This window comes from Mesocricetus auratus, unplaced genomic scaffold (genome assembly GCF_017639785.1).
Source record: "Mesocricetus auratus isolate SY011 unplaced genomic scaffold, BCM_Maur_2.0 Super-Scaffold_100008, whole genome shotgun sequence".
Classification (NCBI taxonomy): Eukaryota; Metazoa; Chordata; class Mammalia; order Rodentia; family Cricetidae; genus Mesocricetus; species Mesocricetus auratus.
This window is the reverse complement of record NW_024429192.1, coordinates 40,625,853-40,642,086: the sequence shown is the minus strand read 5'-3', so window position 1 is coordinate 40,642,086 and position 16,234 is coordinate 40,625,853. Positions and strand designations below refer to the sequence as shown.

The 16,234-nt window shown below is 40.8% G+C and overlaps 1 protein-coding gene across 7 annotated transcripts in view; it reads left to right on the top strand.

The window, feature by feature from the left end:
- Positions 1–3,002: 3,002 nt before the first annotated feature.
- Positions 3,003–16,234, top strand: part of Cblb (Cbl proto-oncogene B) — a 178,716-nt gene continuing 165,484 nt past the window's right edge. For 5 of the 7 annotated variants that reach the window (XM_040750712.1, XM_040750711.1, XM_040750710.1 and 2 more), the window contains exons 1-2: positions 3,003–3,136; positions 4,410–4,591. In XM_040750712.1, the coding sequence (XP_040606646.1) occupies positions 4,424–4,591 (168 nt within the window). In that variant the 5' untranslated portion in view covers positions 3,003–3,136; positions 4,410–4,423. The other 2 variants (XM_040750708.1, XM_040750707.1) reach the window with 2 other exon arrangements.

Sequence of the window (16,234 nt, the reverse complement as noted above, 5' to 3'; positions counted from 1 at the left end):
TGTTTCTACCCAGAAGTCTTAATTCTTCCATACATATTAAATCCTGTTAAAAGAATACAAGATGGATACCTTGCCAGCTAACCAGAATTCATCAAACCCCAAGTCCAGATTTGACCTAAGCTAGGGTCCATGTTATATCACAACTGAGTTAGACTTTGGATGGTTTTGATAGAGTTTATCCATGTCAATGTATGTGTGTGCGTATATGTAGTACAAAAGTCGTGCATATATATGTAAGGCTTCTATTTCAGGTTAGAAACTTGATGGCTGTGGTTGCTAATCTTGGTTGTCAACCAACCTGACAGTATCTGAGATCAACTAAATTGCAAGGTGATAGGCACTCCTATAATGGATTTTTTAAAAAAGGTTTATTTTATGTGGGTGAATGTTTAGCTGCATGAGTGAATGTGTACCACATGCACTTGGTGCACACAGAGGTTAGAAGAAGGTATTGGATATCCTGGAATTGGAGTTGTGGATAGTTGCAAGCTTCCGTGTGGGTGCTTCAAACAGACTCAAAACCCTCTGTAAGAACAAGTGCTCTTAACTGCTGAGCCATCTCTCATGTCCACCCTCTAGGGCATTGATTAGATTATTAAAAGTTGGAAGAACCACCTTAAGTGTAGGATGCAAGAAACTGCATTTTTTTCTGTTTGTCTTCATTCTTGATGGAGGGTTCATCTATTTTGTTGCCTTTGCATTCCTTTTCTGATATTAGAACCAGCATCCTCCATTTTTTTAAAGGTAGATTGAATACTAGCAGCTCTCCGGGAATCTTGTAGGCTTTTAGCACTGGATTTGGAATACTGAATGCAACTCTTGTATTCTCAGCCTCTGCAATGTGAGATAGAATTTGTTTGACTTCCCAGACCATACCATGTGAGTCAGTCTAATAAATCACCCTTTTAGTATACATTCATATTATATCGAAATACATACATATATATTATATTCCATCACTTCTACCCTTTAAAGAACCCTGACCAACATAATGACTATTTCTTATTTTTGACAGCCTACTAGAAACACTGTGTTAGACATGTCTGGTTGTTGCTCTGGGTAGAAGAGTTTGGCAGTTCCCGAGAGATGAATGTTTTATTCCTGGGTCTTAACCAGAGTAGAGAAACAAAGTATGATGAAGCTAGTCATTTGTATCTAAATGTGCACTTTGTTCTACAGACAGAGTTATTTTCTTATTGTTATATCCTTCAGTTAAAACTGCAGTCTTAAAGGAATAAAACATGTCTTTTCTTGTATATTTATCCAAACATGAAGTTAAGCAGCACATTTAATTTATAGTATAACTGCCTATGGGCAGCAGTACCTTCTACAAATAGCTGTAGTTTCTTTTGGATTGCCTTTAAAGGTGCCTTTTACATCCATAGAGGATGTAGCCATATAGGACTTCTATTATACAGTCTCCACTTAAGAACTAACTGTAGCTACTATTGCAAGCAGTAGGGGAGATATGAAACGGTGAAGGAGATATAGAGGCCTGTACTCTCTACGTATGTAAAACAGGGAACTACTTCTTAATTATTATTATAGAAATAATGACAGAAAATATTACTTCCTGAACCACATTTTATTGCTTGACAGCTTAAAGTGTCGCATTTTGCTTGTTTCCACTAAATGAAAATAGAAGCTATCTGAATTTAGGATTGCAGAGCATTCTGTAACAACTCAAGAGCCTCCACAGTAATCATCACTGCACTAAAATACTAGGGAGTGGTCAGAGCCACTGATACATGTTTATCAGGAAAGTTGGTTAGAGAAAAGTGTGTGTGTGTGTGTGTGTGTGTGTGTGTGTGTGTGTGTGTGTGTAATGTATGTGTGTATCATGTTCAGGATCCCAAGGTGTGAGTTGTAGCCTGTCCTATCAAGTCCAGGAGGAAAATCAGTTCCCAAGCATGTTAACACGCAATAAATAGTACCAGCACGGGATTGGACTAAATAGAGAGAAATACAAGCATTTGTTTAGCGTATGATTATGCTGACAGCAGAGCTGTGACATTTCATTTTTAGCATTACCAGACGTGTTTCCTTTTATATGGTCATCAAGGACAGAGTCCCAGAAAGAGATAAACACTGGGAGAGGATGGCAGATACAAAGTTGTCATTAAAATGGAGACACATCTGCAGGGAGAAATAGTGACTCAGACAAAATCTAACAGCCGAGTTCTTTACAGAGAAACTTGTAAAGAACAAAAAAGTGCAAGATACATTAGTAATCCCCATTGTATGGAACTTTTACTGCCCTGGCACGATTCGCAGAGACTATTTATCCAGAGTTGTCAACTATTTGCTTTTTCATCAGCCTGATGTTTGATCTGGAATCCCTCTGGAATTAATAGTAAAAGGGAAACATTACAGAAATTTAGGAAGTTTTAGTTGGCAATCGGGTTTTACTTCTCGCCTACACTGTGTGAGGTTACCCTTCGTCTTAGAAGCTAGGGGACTGTTGCTCTTTATTTGACAGCCAACAAGAAACACGGTCTTGGACCTATTTGGCTGCTATCCTGGGTAGCCGAGTTTGGCAGCCCTAGGGAGATGAATTTCTTAAGTCTGGGACCCGCCCAGAGCTGAGAAGAACCACTCCGGCAGCCGGTACTCTGTTGCTATGAAACAAAGACTAGGAAGGTGAGTGAGGCAGGAAGTCCCGCCTTTTAGTCCCAGTTGGCTTAGACTCCCGCTCGGGGCGCTCACGCCCACCTGCGCACCCCTCATTGGTTAGCTCCCGGGAGCCTTGCCGCTTCTTTCCAGTTCCTTTCCTTGTTCTACTTTTGGTTCGAGGCTACCCTAGGCCCATTTCCTTAGGAGTTCTCCTCCAAGTGGGACGCGGACGAGCGGGCCTTCCTCTGGGGCCATTGTGTACCGTGGAGGACGTGGACCTGGGGGTAGCGCGGGAGGAGAATCTCGTCCCGCCCATTGGCTCCGCCCGCTGTCTGGCAGAGAGTAGGCTCTCAGGATTGGCCCGGCTTCCTGAGGCCCCGCCCTAGCCCCGCCCCGCGCCCTGGTCTCCGGGGATGGCTCAGGGGTGGGGTGGCCAGTGAGTGGTCTCCTCCTCCGGCTGGCGCTGCGGCGGCCTCCCGAGAGTGGCGCGGGACGGCCGGGCGGGCGTGGAGCTGTCTGCACGGTAATTGCCGCGTCCCCGTGTCTCGGTGTCCCGAGATCTCGGTGGCTTCTTCCCCGGAGCGCTCTCTCAGGGCGATTCCACAGAGTCCCCCGCCCGAGCCACCCCAGCCAGAGGAGCGGGCGGGCGTGTGTGTGTGTCTGTAGTGGGACCCGCGATCACGCGTGGCTCCGGAGGGCCGAGGTGACCTGAGGAGAGGAGGGAACCGGCCTCCCCGAGGTTGGGCGCTGCTTGCTGGCCCCCGGGGGCCCTGAAACTGGCCGCGGGCCATCAGATAGAGGGGACAGCCCTGGCTTCCAGCTGCTGTCGCCACTGCGGGCCTGAGCCAAGTGGGGATTTAAAGAGCAGTGCCTGGCTGGCCCGAGGCCCGGGAGGGAGCGGACTCAGACTGGTCGCAGCCGGTGGGAGGTGCGTGCGACCGGAGCGGGATCGGGTCGCCTGTGGGACTCCGGGGGCAGGTCTGGGGCTAGGGATACTTTACCCTAGCTACATTCCTGGTCCCTTTCCCAGATCCTCGAGTGGCGGACGAGAGGCCCGAGCTGGGAAGGGGCGCAGGCGTCCCGAAACAAAGCTTTGGATCTTCCTATCCCGGGTAGGCAGACTAAGGGCCACCCGAGAAGTGAACTCCTCTGTGCGTGCCCGCCCCTGCCGGGTTCTCACCGCTTTTTAAGAAGGGTTTGTTTGTTGGTTCGTTTATTTGGCTCTAGGGAAAAACTACTCACCGCATTGCTTTAAAGAACTATTTGTGTGTCCGCGGCTGCTGGTTTTGCCGGGGGGAATCCAAGTCCTCCGCCTTTGTTGACAACAGACGTGCTCCTTATGTGTGTGCGGAGCACTTTGCATTTATGTAATAACTTGGCGAAATCTAACAGCGTGCTGGAGGCTTCAGAGTGAAGCTCCCAACATGAATTTTAGGGGTTGCAGCTCTGGTATTTTGAATCTAGATTACAGCAGCAGGGGGAGGAACATTGAGTTCTTGTTTGTTAAAAGTTGTTTTGTTGTTGGTAGTGAGCTGTAGCTGTGTGGAACACCCGGAGGGAGATGCATCGTTGACTCCTACTATTGTGAAAACTAACCTAGCATTACAGTTACTAACTTGGAGAACACAGTTACACTGAGTTACTAAAAAGTTGAATAAGGGACCGTACGTTTTGTCTCACAGTGGCAGAGACTATTTGTGGGTAGAAGTGAACCTCTTAGGTTCAGTTTCCTGTTGGGAAAATATTTTTATATCCAGCTAACTTTTCTTCTTTTTAAAAATCTACCTTACAAAAAGGACTAGGATTCCAGATGGCAAATTCTATGAATGGCAGAAATCCTGGTGGTCGAGGAGGAAACCCCCGCAAAGGTCGAATTTTGGGGATTATTGATGCTATTCAGGATGCAGTTGGACCCCCAAAGCAAGCTGCAGCTGATCGCAGGACAGTGGAGAAGACTTGGAAGCTCATGGACAAAGTGGTGAGTTCAGTGGGTACACATGGCCCTCTTCACACTGAAGGCAGTTATCTCCTTGTCCCATTTATATATATGATTAAGAATTGTCATTAGGGTAGAGCTCTTTGGATTCGTGTTGGCCATTTTTCTTCAACTCTGTGTTTGGAAAAGTTGGAGTCAAAGCAAAGTTTTTTGCTTTTTTGTTTTCTCTTAGCTTTTTGTCTTGCTTTTCAAGGTCCAGATTTCCTGGATATTACTCAGATATCCAGAGTTTTTATCATTGGTTGCTTTGGGTGGGTGTATGGTTATAGTATGGTTTACAAGTTTATTTAGTCATATGTGGGATTGTTTTGCTTGTAGATATCAGAAGGCTAAAAGCAGTAAGCGAACAAAAGTCTCAGCGGGAGCACATTAAGACAGCCAGCCACATGTATGATGTTGAAACATTCACTGGGGAAAGAACCAGTGCTTTACTGAGGAAGATGTGTTTAGGAGTTTCCATTTTTCTGTGTCAACTCATCATCATTAAGAAAGTTTTTTTTTTCTTTGTTGTTGATGGCATCATCATTCTGGTTTCTTTAATCTACTATTCCATTTTGAAACAGGGAACCTTTTTGGGGTGTGCATTGTTTATGGTGAAAGGAAAATGTGTGTTGGAGGCTGTGTGGGGCTGAGAGTGTCAGAGACTTCTGTGGTTTCTGCTTGTTGCTTTTAGATGAACTCTAGTTTCTCAAGATGAAACCAAACTGTATGTCGGTTCTCAGAAAAGTCCAGTTGAAATGGCAGTGTGAGCACCTCACAGGGCCCTACTGTAAAGCTTGCTGTCTAAGGAGGCTTGTAAGGCTTACTTTGCATAAATTCATTCTTTATGATTTTGAAGCAGTTCGACTATGCTGCATTTTAGACATTAAAAATATGCTCCTTATTAAGTAAGGATGAGCCAAAGCTTGTTTGAAATCATAGGGTGGCATTTACCTTTGCTTTGGTTTGCTACTAAAGACAAAATTGGCTACAAAAAAGCCATGAGTAGTATTAGCAATCCTGGGAGGTGACACTATTAGCTTTATTTTCATGTTTCTTTATGCAGGCTGTGGGTAAGATAACTAAATCATGGGCCTTTCATTGTATGGTCACTGGTATCAAATACAGCACCAGAATATTTTAACCAGGTGCATAGCCTGAGTTTAGGACTTCAGTGTGACCTATTTAAGCCTCTGCCAATTTTTTTTCAAATTGTTATATTAAAGTGCTCCAGACAGAATGATGTCATGATGTCAGAACATTGCAACTTGCTGCTTGGGGTCAGGTCTTGGCTTTAGCCTTGGACACTTAAGAATGAAAAATATGCAGCTGGAAAAACTGCATGTATTTGGCAAGCGCATTATGAGCCATCTTCGCTTTTCTATAGAGTATGCATTTGAAGGTCATCCTTTTTGCTTGAGTCATTAGTTAGTGGTGGGAGAAGAAATTCAAGGTTTATTCCAGTTCTATCTGTTACATAAGTAGGCAACAAATGGATCAGATTTCACTGAAGAGATGGTCCTTGTCCACATCAATCCTCAAAATGGTCTGTATTTATGTATTTGTAATTGAGGGCTAGAACATAAAATCAGAAAGATTTATATAAGGAAGTGGTGAACCATAGTTATTGTCAAGTCAGTGAGATAGTAAAAAAAAGTAGTATTCATAATTTTGTTCTATGGCTCTTTGTTTACCTACACATTAACTGCTTCTAATTACTTCACCATGAATTATAGTCAATGGATGGTTATTTGACAGTTAAATACCTGCCAATGTTTATTTTATTAACCCTTTTGTGGGTTTAAACTTAGCTTCTACAGTTGAGGAGATTGACACACAGGGAACTCCCTTACCCTAAGTCTCTACTTAGTGGGATGTGGGTGCCCATGTTTGCAAAAGTGCAGCAATCTGGCTTTCCTTATTCATCTTCATTATTTGTCAAAAGTGAAAATGTGAATGTATTTGTGGGCTTGCTGGAGAAAACTCAGGTCATTTGTCATAAGAGTTTGGTGTGTTAACTTCTACTCTTATCACACAGTAAGAGAAAGGCACTGAAATTACTAATCCTAACTGTCACCATGTTATTGAAGGTTGTAGTGTCTTCTCCAGCGTGGGTTTGTCTTCTTAAATTTGACAATGATGAAGGAAATGGCTCATACTATCAACACTATCTGACTATTCTTCAGGGACGCTGTTACTAGTCCAAAACTATTACCACTTGATATATTACTGGGCTTTAGAAAAGTAGCTACAGTGGTGTGAGTTTACTTTGTGACTAGCAGAACAGATGCCTTCAGGTCTAATAGCTGGCAAAGCAGAGTCGGGTGTAAGTGTAACATTACTGTTTTCTTTACTGCGCCTCTTCCCTTGGGGAGGTCCTCAAAGTGTTCTTTGTAGGTAACTACTGGACAGGACATACCTCATAAGTTTTACAATTCCTTGCTGTCCAGAACTTAAGATACTCAACTGAGAGTTCAGTTGCAACTAATTGTTCTCTTTTCCCAGGGCAGGCATTCTTTCCAAGGTCAGCAAGAATAGGAGAAAGCAATTGCTCCTTGTGTTCTTTGTAAGATGTGTAATGTTTTGTAATCAGTAACACAGAGTTCACGTAGTGCATGCACTGAGAAAATGACTAACAGTGGATCCCAAGGCATCCTATTTCGACACTTTTCTGGTCTCTTTCTAAGAGACTGACTCTAAACCAGCTGGTTAGTGGGTGTCTCATTGATAAAACTGACAGAACTATTCTTGAATGCACACATAGGTTTAAATACACAGAAAATCAAATGTGGAATTTGTTCCAAAATTGTTACAGGCATGGTTTCCTAAACACTTGTTGAGGTTGTATTGTGTTAGTAAGTGGTTATTACTGGGGGGGGGGACTAGGTAAGACATAACTATGTCCTTGGTCTGTAAATCAGGAGGGCAGTATTAGAACTGGGCATATGAGTTGCTAATTGTCATGGTGTATTAAAAGGGGTGGAGTATAGCCTCAAAGCAGAGTGGAGGCAGAATAGAGGATACTTACCTCATTCTGGACATTCGTTTTCTGTCTACATTTTGCCTTTTAGGAACAGCATTATTATACTCCTGTTGGAAATGCTGAAGTGAGGGTAAGGAAATGGTTGCTAATCTGTGTGGTTGGAGTCATAATTTATTAATGTGAGGTTCCTGAGTGTGGTTTGGACAGGAGTCTGAGCCAGGTGATGGAAAACAGAAGAAACCATTTTCCTTCTAATAGATGCTAAATGCCCTGAGTATACATGGATGCTTGGGAAATTAGGGAATAATTAATTGATGCTAAAGAGCAAAGCAATCTGAGTACCTGCCTATGCTTTTGTCTTGCAGCCCTCGCCATTTGTTTGAATGTACATTGGTATACAAGTGTTAAAAGCACTTATTAGATAGTGATGATGCCAAGTAGCATTTTCCTGCCTTTACCCATAGCACATCACTTAGACTTGAAATAACTTCCTCTTTGTGTGCAATTTCACTAGAATGAAATTCGAAGTTGTCAGTCATGTATACGTAGGTTATATATGTAAATATTTTTAAAATAATAGTACTATAGTATTACTTTTAAAAAGTTGAATTCCTCTTGCATCTGAAAAAGATTCTACAAGCTTTAAAATATAGTTTCCCTTCCCTGAGTGGTACTGGGCGTTTAATCCACACCGAGTAGGTGTGCTACTGACCCCAGGGCTACATCCTCAGTGTATTTTTGACTTTTTTTTAATTTGCATTTTTTTGGGGGGGGGACAAGATCACATTAAGTTGCCCAAATTTTGAACACACTCTTGTGAACCAGACAGACTTTGAACTTATGGTCCTCCTGCCTCCAGCCTCCAGAGAGTAGCTGAGGTCACAGCCCTCTATTTCAGATCAGAAGGCTTTGAATGCAAATTCTGTCTATTGGTTTTCCAAGACCTCAATAAAAGGAATAATACTGATTTGAATTATGCGTGTATTTCATTTTCTTTCTTAAAGTCATTCATTAGCACAACTCTGGGCCCTATTAAATCTTGATTGGGTATAATAACACACTAGCTGTTGGGACGGTTTTGCTAATCCCTGGATTAGATTTGAATTTGTTCTGACATAATTGGCATTGATTCTCAAGTTTACTACTAGTGACACCTAGGAAAACTTTATTTGCCAAAGTGAAAGTTTTAAAGAGAATCGGCTGAGAGTTAACTTGGCTTATTCCTGTGATAGAAAACAGACATATAATGGATGCTTTGATTGGTTAATTCTTTTTTCAACTCTTAAAAATAGTTTAATATTTAGATTTTTCCCTTCTTTCAAAAGTTGTTTTATGTGTGTGCTGCCAATTTTCTTCCTGATTTCTCTTTCTTTTTTTAAAATCCTAGCTATGGTCAGATACCATTTGTAAATAATTGCATCACACAATATATTAAATAAGTGCTAGACTCTTGTGTAAATACTGTATGTAGTATATGGTGGAGGTGACTGCTTCTTGCTGGGGGTGGGAAGCTGATGAAAGGTACTGTCCAAGTATTCTAGAAGGTGGTTTGAACTTGTGGGATGAAAGGTATTTTTGTGGGAAGTAATAAAGGGAGATGGTTGAGTAAGAGAATAGAGCAGAAAAGGATGGTAGAAGTCTCAGTATCATCAAATATTTGGATTCAGTTTATTTGATCGGCATAAATTGCTGAAAACTTCTGATCAGGGAGAGAGAAAAATCATAAAGGCTAGTCTTCCATATACTGCCTTAGTGACTCTGAAGGTTGGAATTATGATAAGCAAGAATGAGGACAGGGAGAATTAAAACAGTGTGGTAAGAAACAATAAGGAACTGAGCAAATGTGCTGCAAAAGTGGAAGGTATTTGGAAGAAAAGCTGTAGTTCTCTGAGAACCGTGAGGGTTGGAGAATGAAAGAGAAGGCGAAGTGAAAGTGACTCTTGAGGTTTTCAGCCTCGTTGACTCTGGAGGCAGTGGAGCCCCAAATGAGATGGGGCACAGGAAGGGAAAGGCCAAGCTTGAGGGTTGCTGTGCCTGTTTTGTGTTGAGTATGCTCTATGAGAGAGAACTGATTTTGAAGTCAGAAAATTGGGTATGTAGTTCAGAGAGAATTTGAAACCAGGATGTGTATTTGGTAGATGTGTTCAGAGGCATAGCTTCTTAAGCTATGGCGCCGCAGAGGATTTCTGATGCAGAGGATTAGAGTCAGATTCAAAGGCAGAAAACCAGTTATTGGGAGTATGAGGGGTGTTTATTTAGAGGGAAGAGAACCTTGAAATAGGATAGCAATGGAAAGGTAGCAAAGAACAGTTGTAGATTGATTCTTGACACAGAGTTAAGAAGATTCCTTCAAGTTCTTATGAGGCCAAATTTAAGCAGAGAAACTAAATAGGGTAAAACTTAGGAAGTCATTGGGTTTCCTAATTAGAGCTGATTGTTGACATTGGCAACAGAAAAAAAAAGTTGTGATAGCTTGAGGATTTAGTAAGGGTTGAAATTAAGTGTGTGTGTGTGTGTGTGTGTGTGTGTGTGTGTCCATGCATGAGCAAGACAGAAGTAGAACAAGCTATAAAGTGTGCAAGAAGAAGGAATAACTGAAGACATTCTAGATTGTAATGTGGAAGGGGAAAGCTATGCATAGAAGGAACTAGAAGGACTAACCTTGGCAGGTAGGTATAATTTCCATGCAGGCAAGAGGGAAGTTAGGCACATACAGGGACATTTTGAGTGAATATGTACATTTCCTGTTAGGTTGACAGTAGTTTAAGATATTTGCCATGTTTAAGCCATTTCTTAAAGTTGTATATTACAGACCAGTCTTCTAGCAATGAAGTGGGTAAAAAATATAAATATAAACGGAAGCCTGTTTCCTTCCTTCACAGTAAAGAGCATCTTAAATACATCCTGTGATGATAATAGTGCTCCTGGCTCTTTTATCTGTTCTGCCTCAGCATATTTAAGACTTGTTTTTGAGTATGTTTGTAGGGTGGCTTTTTAAAAATTATTATTATTAATGAAAGAAACCTTAGGTAATAGTGGACCAACATGTATAACTTAGTATCTTAGGGTTTCTATTGCTGTGAAGAGACACCATTTCAATGGCAGCTCTTATAAAGGAAAGCATTTATTTGGGGCTGTCTTAGAGTTTCAGAGATTCAATCTATTATCTCAGCATGCAGGCACACATAGTATTGGAGAAGGAGCTGAGAGTTCTGCAGGCAGCAGATGAAACTGTCCCACGTTGGGCATAGATTGAGCATATGGGACCTCAAAGCTTGACTTCACAGTGACACACTTCCACTACTAAAGCCCAACAAGTCCACACCTCCTAGTAGTGCCACTCCCTTTGGGCCAAGTATTCAAACACATGAATCTATAGGAGCCATACCTATCCAAACCACCACACTTAACATGTTAAGATTTAAGCAATTGTTAAGCTCATTCCAAGTACTCACATACGCACAGTTAAAGAAGGTCTTAGTATTTTATCTGTTCAAAGATAGGTGGGTTTATCCCTGATTCTTTTCTTGAGAGTCTCTTAGGTTTGAATAAATTAGAAGATTCTATGTAAGGTGACAAAAATATTGGCCCGTCTTTATTCTTATTGCTGTACAGAACAATCCAGACTTTAAGGCTTTCATATAGCATGAAACGGTTTTACCAGCTGAAAGAACTCTTGAAAAAAGAGAGGCAAAGATTATATCATGGTTTTAATCAGAGTAGCCAGAGCCGCTATCTTATCATACTTTTATAAACGTCTCCACGGACTTTGCCTTGTGATAGAATATAAAGTACAGAGAAGGGAAAAACTAGAAAGAAATGAGAGATCGATTCATACTGGGCATTGTGCTGAGCACTTCCTTTTTTTTTTTTTTATTAAAAGTTATGTAAACCAGTGAGACTTCCAGAAGGAAACAGAGCCAGGGCCCAGGCTTCATTGTTCCTAATGTGTGTCCCTTATATTAGGAAAGTGAAGCACACTACCTCAGAGTGGTCTTTCCCTTACAAGAGGTAAATCAAAATGGTGTTTACTATTTATATTTGGTACTACCAAGCTCTCCTCCAAATATTCATTTGGCACATTTATTCAATAATTATATGGATATGTTTTTTTTTTCTGAGAAGTCTTTTAACTCTTCTGTCTTGTTTTCTTCTTTTCATCATGTTGGTGACACTTTATAGGCATAGCTTCTCATGTGACTAGGAAACACAATCTCATAGCAAAGTCCCTGATCCTCTGGCTCTTACAATCTTCCTGCTCTCCTGCAATGTTCCCTAAGTCTTAGGTGTGGGAGTGTTTTGTGACTGTATCCATTAGGACTTGTCCTGTGGCAAACCCTCAGCCCTGAAAACATATATACGTGTAGCACTATATGGACTCAACAGATTATACTTAGGAATATATATGTATAAACAAATACATGTTTATACACAGTAACAAATGATGAAGACATTATGAATTTGAAGTAGAGTGGAGATGGGTATGTGGGAGGGTTTGGAGGGAGGGAAGGGAAGGGAGGAATATAATTAAATTTAGTAAATGCAATGAGAGGTGGGGGGGAGATAGATACACACATGGATTCTTGGGGTTTAGCTCAGTGGTAGTAGAGTGTTCGCTAAGTTTGAATGCCACCCTGGGTCCAGTCTCCAGCACCACATGTGTAAACACAGCATACATTGTTTGGAGATTAAGTGACTTGGTTCAATATCATTGAATGTTCCATGAGTTGAAATATGCTTTGGACTGAAAGTTATTTCTAGTATATACACAGTTGCTTACCATTTCCATTTGGTTTTGTAAAACTTCTTTCATAAGTATAGAGCTGGTTTCAACCTAATTTGCAAGCTATGCTAACTAATCTAAAACCTCTTTATTATTTTTTGGTTGTAAATTTTCATTAAAACACAGTTAAAAAATCTTTATATATAAGAACATGCCAAGAATAATTAATAGTTTACAGGTTGTTTTATGGCAATAATAAATTCTGGATTTATAATTGTGCCTTTGCTTTGATATAGTTAAAAATGTCTAATAGTATGACAAAATATGTTTATGTTTATTAAAATATGTAAAGTATATATATGCTAAAATATTTTTATGTATTTTAATCAACATATGAGCACAGACTCTCCTTCAGCATCTTTAAGTAGAATTAAATTGTCAGTTTTGTGCTGCTGTGGAGTGTCTGACCCTTTCACCTTGCTACTGAGAAGTAGCCCTGAGCAGATTGCATTTCCATGTTTTAAGACTGCAATGTCCTTTAATCCCAGCACTCTGGAGGCAGAGGCAGGCGGATCTCTGTGAGTTGGAGACCAGCCTGGTCTACAGAGCAAGTTCAAGGACGTTGGAGACCAGCTTGGTCTACAGAGCGAGTTCAAGGACAGCCTCCAAAACAATACAGAGAAACCCTGTCTGGAAAAACCAAAAAAAAAAAAAAAAAAAAAAAACGACTGCAATGTCACAATGAGAAAGCTGATTTTTGTGGATTTTCAGGGTTTTATTTTTCCTGTTTTATGTTTCAGTACTTTGTTTTGTTTTTTAATTTTTATTTTTAAATTTAAATTAGAAACAAGGTTGCTTCACTTGTCAATTCCAGGTCCCTCTCCCTTTCCCTTCCCTCCTCCCATTCCGTTCCACCAACCTCTCCCCCAATACCCCCTCCAGAAACCCTGGGGTCAATATCTAACATGGTGTTTTTCAGCCTAATTCTAAACCTGATTTTTCTTTCTTTTTCTTTTTCTGGCTCAAAAGAGGAGCGATCGTGTTAACCAATTCCATTAGTTATCAGTCAGTTCCCCAAAATGTCCTTCATTGCATAGCATAATGTGGTATATTTCTTTGTGAAAGCTCATTTGTATAGCCCCTGCTCTCATTGTAGGTGCAGCCTAGGTATTTGTAGAAGAGCTTTAACCTTGTGGTAAACTTCGTTCTGTGTGTGTGTGTGTGTGTGTGTGTGTGTGTGTGTGTGTGTGTGTGTGTGTGTCCCCTCTCCCTGTCCTTAATACACTGTTTTTAGAAAAGCTATTTTTCTTTCCCTGGCTTTGTAGTGCCCTGCTCATAGCAAGCACTTAATAAATATTTATCTACTGGAATTGAATTTGACCTGCCTAGAAGTCATAGTCTTGAGGTAGGATTATTCATTTTGGGCAGGAGCGGTCATAAATCACTGAGTTTAGTAGTAATCCAGCTGATGAACTGCACAATCAAAGGCTCAACTCCACCAGTCCTACCTTCTGTGCAAACTCTGAAGACATTGTGGCATGCAGTCCTGATACACACAGATCCCAGCCTCTTTTAGTCTTCTGTACCATGTACTCAACAGCCTTCCTGTGTTCCCACCCTTTAGCACAACTGCAGGAACCCCTCCCTGTCTTTATCCAGGTGTCTCTTAAGCCTTTGCATAATGACTTACCTGGAATATTCCTTTATGCAAACTTAGGTGTGCTTTTCTTGATGCTCTTGGGAATGTGTCTTAGCTGCTTTTTTTCTCCTCTAAGAGCTGTGTTTGTACTTCATCACAGTTCTGAATTCTGTAATTCTTTCTTTTTTGGTTTTTTTACGAGACAGGGTTTCTCTGTATTGTTTTCGAGGCTGTCGGTCCAGCCTGGCCTTGAACTCACAGAGATCCGCCTGCCTCTGCCTCCCGAGTGCTGGGATTAAAGGCATGCGCCACCACCGCCCGGCTTCTGTAATTCTTTCTTACACCACCATCCTTTTTCTCAGGAAAACTCCACGAGGACATGTCTGTGACTTAATCCTTTGTACTCCTTCTGCCCCAAACAGTGCCTGGCATATATGCTTACTTGTTTTGAATTAACAAATGGACCTTGAAGTTCATGTAAATTTACAAATGTAATAAAATAAAAGTGGGAAGGGAAGTGTAGAAGGGAATCATTAATTATAAGCCTCATTCTAATTCAGTTGTGATACAGATGATGAGGGACCCAAGGTCCAGAAGATGCAGGGGCCTGAGATTCAGAAGATTCAGGCTCTTGTGTTGAATTGATGGTTTTTTAATTGTCCCTTAATCTTTATAGTTCTTAGCTTTTTAAATCTGGTAATGAATGGATTGGATGAGATCTTTTCTAAGATCCCTTCCAGCAGGAATCACATTGCTCCTAAGTTAATTATATAGAAGAAGGTCTCCTTTGCCAGACTCCTTAAGGCAGGAAGTATGTTCTACTCATCCTTAATTTCCTGGCACATAGCTCAGTACCTGATATATGGAAGTTATTCAGAGGGTTTTGTCCTTTAATCAAGCAGTGTGTTTTCCACATGAAATTACAATTTTAAAAAAAAATGCAAGTGAGAAAAATGTCATGTAAAGCATAGTAAATTGGATATCCACAAAATGGAAATGTATCTACTAAAAAACAATTAATTGGAATGTCTAAAAAAGTAAGTGATATTTTTCATCAAGTAGTTAGCAATTTAACGAATGGAACAAATGAATTTGAAGCTGCCCTGTCCTCCCTTTAAAAGTTAATAATTTATCAGTCTGTGACGTTTCACAAGGACATGTTCCTAATATTCAGCCGTGTCTATTGTAAGAGCTTGAAATTCATGTGTGCTCATGGTAGCTTTAGAGAATTGAAAAACTCGAGCTGGTAAGATGTGGCTCAGTGGGTAAAGATGCTGGCAGCTAAGTAGGTGACCTGAATTCTATCCCTGAACCCACATGGTGGAGAGAACTGGTTCTGTCAAGTTGTTCTCTTGACTTCCACACACATACCATTGCACATTCACACAGACAGACAGACAGACACACACACACACACACACACACACACTATATTTATATTAAAAAGTAAATCAACAGATAATTGAAAAGCTGTGTCCTGGCTGTGTATATCATTGACATATGGCCCATGGTCATGTCAGTGTGAGCTTCCTCTTTGTTATATGTGTAAACTCTGTCAGCCCTTTCACTGCACAAAGACTTGATATTATTTAATAGGGGGGATTTCATCTGACCCTTGCCAAGGAATCTCTTGAGGATTAAGGTAGCATTTTTATATTTCAATTAAACCCTTACCCTTGGGCTGCCAATTGTATAGCTGTAGGACTCAGTTATGAAAATTAAGCAAATTATGCAGTCAAACCATTTACACAAAGTGTGTGTGTGCACACTTACTCTTACCCATCAATTAAACCTGTGTATTTATTAGCTGTATGTATGTGCTGAAATCTTCTGTCTTAGGCACTGTACACAGTAGGAGAAATAGGAAATGTATCACTGTGAGAACTGGTTTGGTTAAAGGTTGATGCCAGGCAGTTGAAGCCAGAGTTTTCTTCTTACAAAAAAAGTATGTGATTGAGCTGGGTGTGGTGGGGCACACCTTTAATCCCAGCCAGAGCAGGAAGAGGCAGGAGGATCTCTGTGAGTTCAAGGCCAGCCTGGTTTACAAAGCGATGTCAAGGACAGCCAGGGCTATTATATAGAGAAACCCTGTCTCAGAAACAAACAAATTAAAAAAACCCCGTGTGTGTGTGTGTGTGTGTGTGTGTGTGTGTGTGTGTGTGTGCATGCATGTGTATATGTTTGTGTATATATGTATGTATATCATGGTATTTTCACAGGTGGTTTATTTCCTTGATTGCTGACAGATTTTTACTTGTGTTTGTGCTTCCTGAAATTATTACGGTTCACCCGTTTTCTGTT